Source organism: Chenopodium album, chromosome 16 (assembly GCF_948465745.1).
Source record: "Chenopodium album chromosome 16, dcCheAlbu1.1, whole genome shotgun sequence".
Taxonomy (NCBI): domain Eukaryota; kingdom Viridiplantae; phylum Streptophyta; class Magnoliopsida; order Caryophyllales; family Amaranthaceae; genus Chenopodium; species Chenopodium album.
In genome coordinates, this window is record NC_137849.1 from 48,519,410 (window position 1) to 48,534,107 (window position 14,698).

The following is a 14,698-nucleotide window of genomic DNA, read 5'->3' on the forward strand; positions in this document are numbered from 1 at the left end:
TTCAATTAGTAATCTAAATATACTTAAAAAAATCCTTTATGTACAAATTAGGATTTAATCAATGTGATGTGATTATAATCTTAAAAGTTAAATCATTCATTGCATTAGTATTGAGAGAAAAATCCTTCACCAATCATGAAGAATAATTCACCCTAGTCGAAACTACCCTATTAGGTATAAATAATACTCAGTAATATGGTACTTGTATAATTCATTTGGTTCCTTGAATTCCTAAATTGAATCTTAAATACTACTCCTAATTAAGCCCAAATCATATGTAATTGTCATCTTAATAAAGATATTAAGATGATACGAGTATATAATAGAGAAAAAAAAATTGAGAATTTTTAACCTCATAAATGGAATTGTAAAGCACATCTTATATATTATTTGAGACCTCCATTTCTCAATCTTGACCTCCTACCGTTGAATGACATTCTTCATATGGTATTTTCAGTTCAGTTCAGTTCAGCTCAGTAATTCAGAACAAGCCTTAAATTGAAAAAAAAAATAAATAAATAAAAAAATCCTCCACAATACTCCGGTTAATTTCATAGTGAGTGGGAGCGAAGTTGATGTTCATGCAAATGGGACCTTTTAATAGAAAAAAATAAAATTAATAGAGAATCTACTAGACGGAAGGAAAGAAAACAAAAAAACAAGGTTATCTTAAAAATAGAGAGAAAAATCCTTGACATTCTATGATCCAAAGATGACTATATCTGCCACCTCACTAGTATTTTATTTATTTATTTAATATTATTATTTATTTATTTGACAAAACAAATATTTTATTGACTTTATTTTCAATTTACACTCCGTATTTCTCAGTCTTCCCTTTCTTGCTCACAAGCGTACTATTGGGTTTTACTGCTGCTTAGCTGTTTTCTGTAAAATATTCAACTCCAAAAATGTTATTTTCTACTCTAATTTTCTTTCTATAATTTTTTTTTAATAAAATTTCCCCAATTTCATTACCTTCCTTAAATCTCCTAATTTTGTCCTGGTAATAAAGCTCTGTTTTTTCTTCCCCCACTAATACTCACCAGCAGCAACCTAAACCCCATCACTCCTATTTTTTTTTATTTTTTTTAAAAACCCATTAATTTCTGCTTCAGACAGAGGAATCTCTGCTACTTTTTATTGGAACTTCAATAATAGTTAATACCCATCTCTAGATATTAGAGATAATTTCAGAAATTTTGATTTTTCAATCTGGGTTTATGCCAATTTGTTAAAAATTCTTAGTTTTTTTCAAGATTTTCAATCAATTTCAGCTTCATACAGAGAAATCTTTGCTGTTTTGATTAGAACTTCAACTCTACTCAATACCCATCTTCAGATGTAAGTGATGAATTGAGAAAACCTGTTTTATTAATCTGGGTTTATAGCAATTTCTTGAATTTGCTATTTATTTTTATTGAGGTTTATTTTGATGGTACTACTGTAAATGGGTTCTCTTGAGAATGGGGTTTTGTTGAAGAAAGATCAACATCATAATCATAGCATTGGGAGAGTTTCTTCATTCTCAAAACAACAAAGACCCAGATCGAGATTTCCAAGGTTTTTGCTATCAAAGAGAATAGGCTACTTGCAATGGATTTCCACCATTGTTGTTTTCTCTCTCTTCTTGGTTTTCTTCCAAGCTTTTCTACCAGGTTCAGTGGTGGAAAGACCTGGGAATTCACGAAAAACTTTGGATTTAGTTGGTGAAGATTTGATGTACTTAAACCGGATTATTAATGAGCTTGATTTTGGTGAAGATGTGAGGTTTGAGCCAACAAGGTTGTCTGCCAAATTTCAGAAGGAAGCTGCTGAGGTTAATTCATCTTCTGGGTTTAAAAGAGGGATTAGATTTGGTCATAGGAAGCCCAAACTTGCTCTGGTTAGTACTCTAATAGCTGCTTTATGGTTTTTGCTGATTTTATGGTGTTGATGCTTTTTAATCAATTTTAAGTGGGTTTTATTTAATTTCTATTTTCAGATTGATAGACTTTGTGCCATGTGCAACTTATTTTGTTACTGAATTTTGAGTGAAATTTAAGCAATAATAGTTGTATTGTACTTGTGCAGTTTATGAGCATGTTGGTTTGTTGTTTTAAGTATATACCAATGTGTTTGATTTTTGTGTGTTGTTGAAGGTTTTTGCGGATCTGGGTGTAGATCCATATCAGATACTAATGGCAACTGTGGGAACTGCACTGCAAGAGATTGGTTACACAATTGAGGTAATGTACTGCATTTGTGTGGCTGAAGTTGGTGAATGGATTAATTGGTGGAGTGGTTAACCTCGTACCGATAGCTATTACCTAATTGTTGTCTTTACTGAATGATGATGTTTGCTGGGCTGTTGCAATCCTTGTTAATAAATTTTTTGGCTATATTAATACATATGTGTCACAAAATCATTCATTTTGCATGAGTGTATGTCTGAATTATGAAAATGACACCCTCAAGTCCAGAATTCTACTCTGTAGTCTCATGATATTATTTTGAAAGTAAAGAGTTTTAGAATAAAATTTATACGCTATTGAGAACAAATTCAACTCTCCGATTAGGATGGGTTAAGGCATGGCGATAGGTAGATTATCTTTTTTTAATAGTTTATGTCAAGTATGCAAAGGATCAGGTTGTTGCGTTTGTGAAGATGAGGTACAGAAATTTCCATCAACTTTTAGCTGAATTGAGATTAATGATTTATGTTTGAGAGATTAATTATCTGCTGATAGTGAACACTCAAAGCTTGCGGAAGAGATAGGGAAAAGGAGAGACTAGAGAAATAATTGAATACCCATGGATGCACAGTTGTTAATCAAAGATATATATCTGCTGAGATTTTTGTGATGACATGTTCATATTGGTAGAAACAACGAATATTCGTGATGCTTGCCAAAGCATAGACTGAAAATTAGATGATAGTGCCACGGCTAAATTCTAAGCAACCTGACATTATAAGTTGGTTTAGAGGCCAAAGAGCTATTAAATGTAGGAAGAGAAATGCCATTAACTACCCAAGATTTGCTATTTGGGACAAGAGATCCTGTTCCATATATTAGGTTTTATTTTATTTATTTATTTATTTTTAAAGTGACGGGGTGTAAAGGAAAAACGAGGTTGTCTTTACATGCCATTAAGACCACGAGGAATGCTTACGAGACTATGAGATTGTCTCTTGACGCTGTATCCCCTTTACACTGAGCCCCTGAGAGTGGTTTGGCCTTCTGTAAATGTGTTATTTGCTGCTTTGGCATAGGTTAGTTTGTGTGTCTACAGTATGAGTATTTAAAGTGTTATTCATCATTTTTCAAGATGTTGGTACATTTTCTAAGCCAGCTATCAAATCCGCAAGATAGATGAAGTGAAGCAGTACAAAAAGTAATGATGAAAATGTTCTAATTGGCTGTTTCATGTTGTGTAAATCTAAATGTCAGTTTGGTGTAGATGCTTCTACAACAATTTGGACACCGAAGAACCATAGATTAACGAATTGGTTTTGTGTTGATTTTAACTTTTAGAAAGGACCGTCAATCAGCTAAAACACTAGTTCAAGCTGGTTTACTAGAGTACTAGACCATGATGCATGTTGAGTATAAAGATTTCTAATATGAACCTTACATATCAATTATATTTCCTTTGTTCTATATTAATGGATACATGAAGGAGAGGTACACAGATTAAGGATACTCTGTGAATAATAGAAAGATAAAGAGATATGGAACATTTGATGGGGAGACTAGATAACATATTACCAAACATGAAAGGGAAGTTATTATTATGAAACTTACTTCTAAATTAGGGGAATGTAGGCAAATTATATTGAATGGATGAAGTATTATATGTATACACCATGCATGATTATGTTGCCAGCTTTACGATTTAAAATAGTTACGCATCTATGTTTTCTGAGGTAGTGAATCGGAAAGCATTTAACATTGCCCTGAACTCCAGCATATATTGATGTCATTTCTATTTCATTCCCCTAGTAATGTTCGTAATAGTGGGTTTGACCTCAATCAATGACTTCTTTCCTCGTTAGTAATATGTTGTGATGATTGCCTTGAAACGTTTCAGGTATTTTCAAGTGAAGATGGTCCTGCGCACACTGTGTGGCAACATATAGGAGTTCCGGTCACCACAATTGAAATCAAAGACCACTGCAGAAGTAATGTGGATTGGCTGAAGTATGTTATCAGCCTTATCACATGCATACCATGAACTTAGTCCTTTGTGGGGGAATGTATATTTGGTCCCATTTTAATGTGCTTCTCATGAGACTTGTGCTGTTGATCCCTTGTGCCTTATCATATATCCGCTAATTTAAGAATCCTCTATAAGTTTTCCTATGGTACCAAATTAGAGGACATATTATTGAATAGAATTTAAAGCTGATGCCACTTATATCACAAGTTAAAATGGAGAGCTAAAATAAAATTTGTCAACAGATGAATCTATTCATAAGCAAAGGTATCTTGATAATATCTCTGTGAATATATTTACTTGATATCTAGGTGGCATAATGTCTAGTGTTACTTTGAGAATAAAGTTGAGGATGATCAGATTGAGAAGTTTCAGATTTGGCATAATTTTGATCTTTATGGTTGATCCACATATCTCCATAATCATTTGTGAATAAATTTGCCGTTATAAAATATTTTATTATGAAGTATGGACATAACTTAATCTGTTTGCACATAAACAAACCAAATATGAATAGTCAATCCCCTAGGTGCAATTAGGACAAGATCATTCTCTACCAGAAGCATGCTTGTAGATCTACATGTTACCATTTTGTCTGTGCAGATGGGGCGGGGAGTGGGTGGGTTGGGGTGGTCAATACAACACATTATTTTCCATATTCTTCCCTCTAACCGTTGCTGTTTCCTTTGCAGCTATGATGGTATTTTACTTAACTCACTTGAGGGGAAAGAAATTCTTTCTTGGTATGCTTCTCAATTTTGTGTACAAAAAATGTGTATGTTGTAATAACCCTCAATTTCAGACTTTCAGTTGCTTATTCTGGTTCATACTTTCCATTTTGAAGTGTTTTCAAGTTTGACATCTGTTGACAAACTTTTTGAAGTTATATGTAGCTTGTTCTATGGGAGTCATATAATGAATGATGTTGTATCATGCTTCAAAATTGCAGCCTTTGGTTTAGTGATTAAATTCTTATTCATCAATTTTCTTGTGTCAATTTGCTTTCTATAACTTAATTCTTTACCATTTTGGGAAAAAAAAAACATTAGATTGAGTTGTTAACTTATTATACATTGAAAGAAATAAAGAATGTTGTCGTTATTTAGAATTAATTGAGAAGGATATACCCTATGAGTTCCGATGGATATTTACGTATTCTATCAATCTGAATATTGAATCCATAATTTCTGGTGCTCCTTAAAATGATTATAACTGAAGAACAATGAACTTAATGCATTTGTACTGTTTCCTTTTACTAGCTGACAATCCTTCATTGAGTTTATGTGCAAGTCTATTGCAATGAATGATCATACCTGTTACAGTTTTATGCAGGAACCTTTCAAGTCATTACCCCTTGTTTGGACCATACATGAAGACCGACTCGCAACTCGTCTGAATCAGTACGCTGTAAATGGAACAGTTGAAATATTAAATGATTGGAAGAAGAGCTTCAGCCGTGCTACTGTGGTTGTATTTCCGAATTATGCCCTTCCGGTACGAACATCTATTTTTAACACCTGTATTGGCTGTATATGGTACCATAGTCTAGACTCTAGAGTTGTTAGTCATCTTACTGTCTGCATTATTTTCATGGGAGTGATCATATTCAACCGACTGTACAGTTGTGCACTATAATCTAGAATATGACTGCAAGTTAGGTATGTTTCACATGATAATATTCTTTAGGTTTAAGTGGTATTTTCTCGTTGCACATAATCTATTCCTTATCTGATTCCCAGTCTCACTAATAGGCTAAGTGGCCTTTTCATGTTTCTCCCTCCTCTGTGGGACCTTCTGTAAAGTATTTATTATCAAAGAGCTATCTTAGACTTTGTCTAATGCTATCAAATTCCTTTTATAGATGATATATTCAAAATTTGATACGGGCAACTATTTGGTCGTCCCGGGTTCTCCAACTGAAGCATGGGAGGCAGATAGTTTAATGAGCTTTAATCAAGAGCAGGTCTATGCCAATATGGGTTTTGCTGCTGATGATTTTGTTATTGCTGTTGTGGGAAGTCAATTTATGTACAAGGGTTTATGGCTGGAACAGGCCCTTATATTACAGGCTTTAAAGCCACTTCTCACAGAATTTCTTCCTGACGATAAATCTGAATCTGGTTTCAAAATCATTATTTTAACTGGCGATTCTACTGGTAATTACACCAAGGCTGTAGAGGTATAAATCTGACTGCTAAATCTTGAATTTGATTAGTACTCCTTTGTTGACATTAAGCTGAACATGTTGATTGTTGAATATTCACTGAAGGCCATTTCTACAAGTCTGGATTATCCGAAGGGTATTGTGAAGCATGTTGATCGTGATGCAAGTGTAGATGATGTTCTTAGGATTGCCAACCTTGTCATTTATGGATCATTCCTTGAAGAAGAATCATTTCCAGATATCTTAATCAAATCCATGTGCTATGAGAAGCTCATAATTGCCCCTAATCTCTCCATGATACAGAAATATGTATGTGGCCTTTCTTCAAATATTTTTTCCCTTCAAACTTATGAATTTATGATAGATCACATTAGGTGCTTTAATGTCTATATTTAGTAGACAATCTGTAAAATATAATTGCTATTAGTACTCGTCGCTACTTCTTTGTTCTAGAAATTACAGAGGATTGATATTGTGCTCAGTGTATAGAAATTTTTGGAATCACCTGGGTCATTCTTTTCCAATTGTAAATACATGCTATCAAAGTAGACTTTCCTGCTGTTGTTTCCATACTGATATGCACCGGGTTCCAAGTTTTTATCCTTTTTCACTGATTGCCTGTCTGGCATTTCACCGACATTAGACTGTAGAGAAGTGTAAATGCTCGTGCATGAGCCTAAAAATCTAAATTGGGCCTTGTAGAAGAAAAAAGCAATTAATACTGCCTGATTTAAGTGCTGAATACTCCTCTTGTATATACATACTGTGTGGCTGTATGCTATGGTTGTTTGCACTAAGCTATTTTTTCAGGAGAACCAAATTCTGACTACATTTCCAATAACATTTAGGTTGATGACAGGGTGAATGGCTATCTTTTCCCAAAGGAGGATATCAAGGTCTTAACTGCCATTATATCGCAAGTTGTTTCAAGGGGAAAATTGTCACATCTAGCTCACAATGTCGCTTCAATTGGGAAAGAAACAGCAAAAAACCTCAAGTCAATGGAAGCTGTTAAAGGTTATGCATCACTTTTGGAAAATATCCTTAAATTACCATCAGAAGTTGCTGTCCCAAAGTCTGCTTCTGAAATTCCTTCCAAATACAAAAATGAATGGCGGTGGAACATCTTAAAAATGATTCCTGAAGCAAAATATAGAAGCAGAAATGTTAGTGTTTACTTGGACAAAATTGAAGAGTTGAGTCGTAATAAAACAGAGCCCTCCATTTCTACATCTGCTAAGGATGAGGATTTTTTATATAGCATGTGGGAAGAACAGAAACAATTTGATATTGCTAATGCTAGAAAGAGAAGAGAAGATGCAGAGGTGAGAAACCTTCACGCTGATCAGTGTTCTTTCTTTCTATTTTGAAAATTGAATGAATTTTCCTTTTGTTTCCTATAGTAAAATTATGAAATTTTCTCTGGTTTCATTATACAGCTTAAAGATAGATCTGATCAGCCTCGAGGAACGTGGGAGGATGTATATCGAAGTTCTAGAAGGGCTGATCACATGAAGAATGATTTGCATGAAAGAGATGACGGGGAGCTTGAAAGGACTGGTCAACCATTGTGTATATATGAACCATACCTTGGGGAGGGAACCTGGCCTTTTTTGCATCATAAACCACTTTATCGAGGAATCGGTCTGGTAAGTTATTCATTGAAGAAACTTGCATGGTTTCCTGTATTTGATGCTATAGAATAATTTTCACTTTCAACTTCTGGTTTCATTCTCTTCCTATTTTTTCTTATTTCCTTTCCAATGGCTTAAAAACCTTGCCTCATTAGTAGCTAGCTAGTTGTTTTATCATCGAATGTTGTTTGTAGGCTTCAAGAGGACGTAGACGCGGAACAGATGATGTGGACGCATCCTCTCGTCTTTCTCTTCTCAGCAACCCTTATTACCGAGATGCACTTGGGGAATTTGGAGCCTTCTTTGCAATTGCTAATCGAGTTGATCGTGTCCACAAAAACGCCTGGATAGGGTTCCAGTCTTGGAGAGCAACAGCTAGAAAGGTACTTATTTCTGAACTCTTTATATTATAGAGATTTCTTCATCGTTTATAGACAGCTAAATGCGAGGTTGATATTTTTTGTTTGATCTTATCAGAAAGTATTGTCTAAAACTGCGGAGAAAGCTTTGCTTAAAGCTATTGAAACAGGAGAACACGGGGACACTTTCTACTTTTGGGTCCGGTTGGATTCGGATCCTAGAAACCCCATGAACAAAGATTTTTGGTCATTTTGTGATGCTGTAAATGCTGGTAACTGCAGGTATAACCTCAAGCTCCCCAAACTGTTGCTTTTTATGCGTTTTTAATGCCTTTAGTTGACACCAAAATTGTGTTTGTAGGTCTGCATTCTCAGATACTTTTAAAAGGATGTACGGAATTAAGCAAGATTGGGATTCTCTTCCACCCATGCCTATGGATGGAGATTCATGGTCTGTAATGCACAGCTGGTCCCTACCAACTAGGTCATTTCTAGAATATGTCATGTTTGCAAGGTATTTGACAATTGAAATTTATGCTTACTATGCATGTCTTACATATTTGTTCATTTGATTTACCTTGTCTAAATTCTTTTCCTGTCAATCACATATTCTATATGTTGCAGAATGTTTGTTGATGCATTGGATGCTCAAATGTACGAAGAACACCACCGAAGTGGGCACTGTTATTTGAGCTTAACCAAAGTAAGGCTTCAGTTTTTTTTTCCTTATTTTTCGTTATTGTGACCCTTATCTGATCTATTTTTGGGTATTCCCTATCTGAGCTTAATCTTCTGAGACTATATGTTACACTAGTATGATGCTTCCACCATGCCTCTTGGTAACTTTAGTTTCATGTTTTCTTCTACAATTTCAACTTCTGAACTATGAAAAATACAGCCAAGTCATCTGCCAACTCGTCTTGTTGTCTGTCCCCTTGTTTCAAGCTTTATAAGTAGTTTTCATTTCCAAAGTACAAAAATTGTATTCTTGTAAGTGTATATACTTTCAGCTCGATTGATGTGAAAGTAGTTGGCCATCTTGATTATCTTTCTATTAATGCAACAAAAAACAACGCTGCAGGACAAGCATTGTTACTCTCGGGTACTTGAGCTGCTCATAAACGTTTGGGCATACCATAGTGCGAGGCACATGGTTTATATTGATCCTGAAACTGGCAAGATGCAAGAACAGCATGGATTGCAGAATAGGAGAGGTCACATGTGGTTAAAATTCTTCTCTTTACGCACTCTTAAAAGCATGGATGAGGAGTTGGCCGAGGAAGCAGACTCTGAGAAAACGAAAAGGCATTGGTTATGGCCTAAAACTGGTGAGATCTTCTGGCAAGGTGTGTATGAGAAGGAGAGAGAGGAAAAGAAGAAGGCGAGAGCCGAGAAAAAGAGAAAAAGCAAGGAGAAAGTTGATAGGATAAAAAATCGAAACTCGAAACATATGAAACCCATAGACAAGTATGTAAAACCCCCACCAGAGGAAATGTCAAAGATTACTACTACAACTAACAGTAGTACTACAGATGTGGCAAGGAGATAGTATTTGGTTTTCCTTTCCAGTTTCCTGCATTGGGTTGCTGCTAAAAATAGGTTATAGTTAATGATTCTTTTTGTATCAAGAGTTTTAGTTAATTCTCCTATTTGTAAATTTTTTCCAGAAAAGGATGCTCGAGTTTGTAAATGGAGAATAGGGGAGGGAGGGGGAAGAGACACTGCATCCTTTTACGGTATTGATGTTGATAATATTCATTATATTTAGATGATGTCAATTCATCCCCATTTACATGTGTGAATCTCTCTGACTAATATTCTTTCGTGATTAATTCTCATCAAAACAATTGAAAATGCATGCCTTTGGAAAATTAAGTACTCCTCGAGGAATTGAGTTCACTATTATTTTCCCTTTATCTTTAGTAGATGGCCGTGTTAAGGGTGTTGTGTTGAAATGATTCTGATTCAATATTATAGTAATGGTCCAAATTGCTATATTAGGTATTCAAGAAAACCCATGAATTATTTTTTGGTAAGTAAAAGGTCTCTCTAGGTTCCATCCAGGTTCTTGCAAAAGGAGCTATCAATCACTTGTCCAAAGGGAGTTTACTTCAGCCTCTACTATGCTAGTTTTGTGAAGGCTGCTATCAGAAGTTCCGTTCACGATTCATCCTGCGAACACCAACTAGTGTGACCTGTTCTGAAATATTCAAACAAGTTTCTCCCAGAAGCTTAATTTTGATTCCTAGACTTCTTCAGAAAATCATTGAATTAGCGCTACAATGTTATCTTATTGGACTATATATTCTACGCTCGTGCCATGGTCGATCAGTGTATTGGATAAATATAATCCAAATTACTGCCACCTTGACTTTGACTTTATAAACCAACCCACATATCTCAACTGTGTAAAAAAAACTAACATTACACTTACGTAGTATTTTTAAACATAAAATACTACTGTTTCATAATTTTCACTCATACATAATTAACACTCAAAATTACGTGTTGAAGACTGTGATAAGTAAAAATTAACTAAGCTGTTTTTATAAATACAATACGGAGTAACAAAGAATTAACAATTATCACCATGAAACTTGCATTTCACAAGAAACAACCCAGTTTAAAGCTTGTGTTAAGCCTGTTTACTACACCAAAAATAAGTTTCCAGATTCACTATGAAGTAAAAACTCATTACATATTATACTCTAAGAACCCTGACGCACCAAAATTGGATACAATACATCTACTCTTCTTTCAATTAAAAATTTGCGTATTCTTTGTCTCCCGGGCAAGTCCGCTGGACATACATATATGTAGTCATCTAGAGTAGAGATAAAAGCATTAAAATCTTGGCGCTGCATGAGAATAGATGAGCACATTAGATATGAAGAAGAACAAATTTCATTTTTAATTTCAGAAAACTGAGAACAAGAACAGCCTACCTCCTCCCATTGTAGCTTCGGGTAACCGCTCAATGGAATATCTATGGCTGGTGATGTACATGATAGGCACACCAGGTATCTGATTACCCAAGTATTTTCAGGGTTCAAAGCAACAAGAAAATCAATAGACATGTTTTAAGCTTCAAAATTCATGATGACCATAACAATAAAAATTTTGATTCTCCCATTTGAAAAAAAAATAGGGAATTACCTTCCTAATCCGACGCTTCAAATCACGATCACAGGTAGCAACAATGTAGCATTTATGCTGTTTGCAACAAAGTAAATCATAAATATTAAGCCAAAACAAGTGGCACAAATGCAGTGTAAAAAAAAGGACAGGAATGAAGCTTTTGAATACAGAGAATTCAAAATGGGCATGGTATATAAGCTCTGTCTGTCCCCAGCATTTACACTTTGTTTGGATAACAAAACAGATGGGAAAAGAGGGAAAGGGTAAGACTACTGTAAGAGGAGGAAGAGGAGATAAAGGAGGGGATCCAATTTTAAAGGGATGTTTATTAAAGAGGGGTGAACTAATTTTTGTATCAACTAAATTATTTTTCAGGGGTGAACTAAGCTTTGTATAAACTAAATTCCCAACAAGAAGATCACCAATTGAAGTCTCGAACTTTAAAGTTAGCAGAAAATTAGAAATTTGTCCAAACATGTACTTATAACAATGATAACAGAACTCATCCAATTGTTCAGAAATTCTATATACGTGGCTGAGTAAATGCTTCATTCAAGTACAGTTATGGTTTTCATCACAATGTAATGAATCTAAGGATCACCAAGCACTTCTATTTGTTTTAGATGCAGTAAATTCTTTTACAGTATCCTTGTCACATGTAGGAGAAAAAAACTAACAGGAAGGAGGGATGCCATTAGCCTCAAGATATAATCCCATTCCCACTTTCCCATTTCATACAAAAAATTATAGCTAATTTATGTAAATGAAACTCTTTGGAGAGGATATCAGATCTTCGATGAATTTTTCAATTCACAATTGCCACAATGATATCTTTCTTTTTGATACGGTGCAGATAAAGAGTAGTTATTTCATCATACTGCAAACATACCTGAGTGACCCTGTCAACAATGCAATCATCAGCATATGTTCCCTTGTGAATACATGGGAGTCTGTCAAACCGAGGATCCTTGGCAATCCTGCATGTAAAGATAGATATAGACTGGTGATGGCCTCACATCAACATGGAAACAACTTAAGTCCCAAGGACACAAATGAGTGAAATGACACAAAATGAATGACCAAATTGATATCAAAGATAAACTAAATTCAATTGCTTATATAGGGGAAAATGATAGATATAGTTGTTTCATGACCAAATTGCTAATCAAAGATGAACTAAATTCATGAGAAAACACAGTCAGTATATTTGTTTCCACGATAAAGGAATACCAAAAGCCGTACCCCAAGAAATAAATAGGTCTTTCACTTATATAGTAAAGATGAAAAACATGTAAAATGTACCTCAACGCTACACGATACTTTTGACCCAGCTTCTCAAGTTCGGCCATAACACAATCCGTAATGCAAGGCGTACCTTTGGTAAAAGATGGATTAAATTTCTTTAAAATAGTAACATAAAAGAACTCATTGTTCAAAATAATCAAGGTAAATACAACAGAAAGTATATAACACACGATGTCTAAACTGTATAAAAAAAATGATAGTAATCACTCACATTTAGCATATAAGCAGTCCATCATTGCTTTCTCCAAATCCAACTGCCCAAACAAAAAACAACAAAATCATCAGACAAACAAATTTACAAAGCCTAATTACCAACAAGCATATTTCTGCAATCAACCCAAGAACGGAGCAAAATTCCAGCTGAATAATATAGGTAAAACTAATAAAACCATGAATTGAGGTTCTCACTTTGTTTTGGATAGAAAAATTGATGAAATTGGTATCAACTATAACCCGATAAGGCGGTCCCAATGCAGTATTATACTTGAAAAATAGGGCAGATGATACATTAGGCCTGAAAATCATTCACACCCACAAAAGCAACAAATTGAATCAATTTAACATCAAATTCGTTTACACCCAATAATTATAACTGCTTAATACTAAATAAATTGAAGAATTTAGGAAGCTTACACATTTCTAGGAAGATTAGCGGATTCAAGATCTTTCTTTTTAGGGTTTAATACTTCTTGTTTGTGCCTGAATTTGAATGAAACAATAGACGATTAAAGAATTAGTACCTGTTAATTAATCAACAGAAAAAAATAGAGAGGAAGAGAGAGAACTAGTACTGTTTGAGGGTTTTGGAAGTGAGGAGCTTCTTCCTGACGGCAAATTTGGGGGCTTTTTTGGCTTTTCCCATGATTTCGCCGGCGATAAACCCTAAACCCTAGAGAGAAAAGAAAGAGAGAATTGGCGCGGTGGAAAATTATGGGGTAAAAGTGGCGGAGGTGGCGGTGATGCGACAACGGCGACCCTTTTTTTTTTTATATCTAAAACTTGTACTCCCACAAAATTTGTTATTTGTAGACTTGAGTTTTGTCAAAAGGCAACTATAAAATGCATTATGTTAAAGATCCGGGTTCAAATTCTACCGAGTGAGGGGTGTTTTAGAGGTAGAAATTTCTTTACCCTCCCCTCTACTCTAAAATTGTAAGGTTTGAATTTTGTCCAGGGTTCTCTTTACTGTATATTATTATCGTTCATCCATTTTTCAGGCTAAATTGCCTTGTGTAAATCGATAAATTATTAGAGAATAATTTGTACACTAATATATAATATGTAGTACATATAATACTCGTATCATCTTTCTTTTTAATTTTAGAAATTGAAATTATAAAATTGTGTACAATAAAGTCTCTTTAGATTTGGGCACAAGCCAAAAGTAGGCTAGTTTGTTATTTTATTTTATTTATTTATTTAGAAAATTGATAAAAAAAAAATGAAAAAGGAGCTGACATGTGAATCACCCTATTGTGTGTTTATACCATACTTTGTATATGTATGACCATGTCCCATAGCGTACGCATCTCTCATGATGTGTTGACTCATGTCAAAATCTAATCATGTTTAACAACTAATGTATACTTCGTATTTAAGATTTTGTGTTAACTACAAATATTTGTAATGGATTCATAATAAGGGAAACACATTACCCGACTACAATGTTGGGTAGCCATTATATTTCAAAAATAATAGGGTAAATATTATAAGACCAAAGAGTCTTGGGGAGATTGAGGGAATAATGATATTCCGTTGAAAATTGTCACGTTTTTCATTGAAATTCTAACCCGATTTACTCCGTATTAGTTTTGTTTCAAGGTGACATTACTTGATATTAAAATTTCATTATTATGGAGTTTTTTTTTTTTTTTTTTTTTGAACGATCATTAATATGGAGT

General features: G+C 34.4%; 2 protein-coding genes across 2 annotated transcripts; one reads left to right on the forward strand and one right to left on the reverse strand.

Annotated features, from left to right (window-relative positions):
* The first annotated feature begins 858 nt into the window (after positions 1 to 858).
* Positions 859 to 10,146, forward strand: LOC145586829 (uncharacterized). The gene is made up of 14 exons (XM_081643767.1): positions 859 to 1,885; positions 2,142 to 2,228; positions 4,072 to 4,181; positions 4,890 to 4,940; positions 5,520 to 5,691; positions 6,059 to 6,376; positions 6,467 to 6,670; positions 7,210 to 7,686; positions 7,801 to 8,010; positions 8,190 to 8,378; positions 8,473 to 8,636; positions 8,716 to 8,868; positions 8,979 to 9,057; positions 9,436 to 10,146. Exons 1-14 carry the CDS (start codon positions 1,451 to 1,453, stop codon positions 9,901 to 9,903), a joined length of 3,117 nt encoding a protein of 1,038 aa, XP_081499893.1. The 5' UTR covers positions 859 to 1,450; the 3' UTR covers positions 9,904 to 10,146.
* A 784-nt stretch (positions 10,147 to 10,930) lies between these two features.
* LOC145585761 (uncharacterized) lies at positions 10,931 to 13,771 on the reverse strand. The gene is made up of 9 exons (XM_081642474.1): positions 13,589 to 13,771; positions 13,431 to 13,496; positions 13,206 to 13,311; positions 13,009 to 13,051; positions 12,795 to 12,867; positions 12,382 to 12,469; positions 11,511 to 11,567; positions 11,300 to 11,378; positions 10,931 to 11,212 (listed from the first exon to the last, which is right to left on the reverse strand). Exons 1-9 carry the CDS (start codon positions 13,657 to 13,659, stop codon positions 11,199 to 11,201), a joined length of 597 nt encoding a protein of 198 aa, XP_081498600.1. The 5' UTR covers positions 13,660 to 13,771; the 3' UTR covers positions 10,931 to 11,198.
* Positions 13,772 to 14,698: the final 927 nt, after the last annotated feature.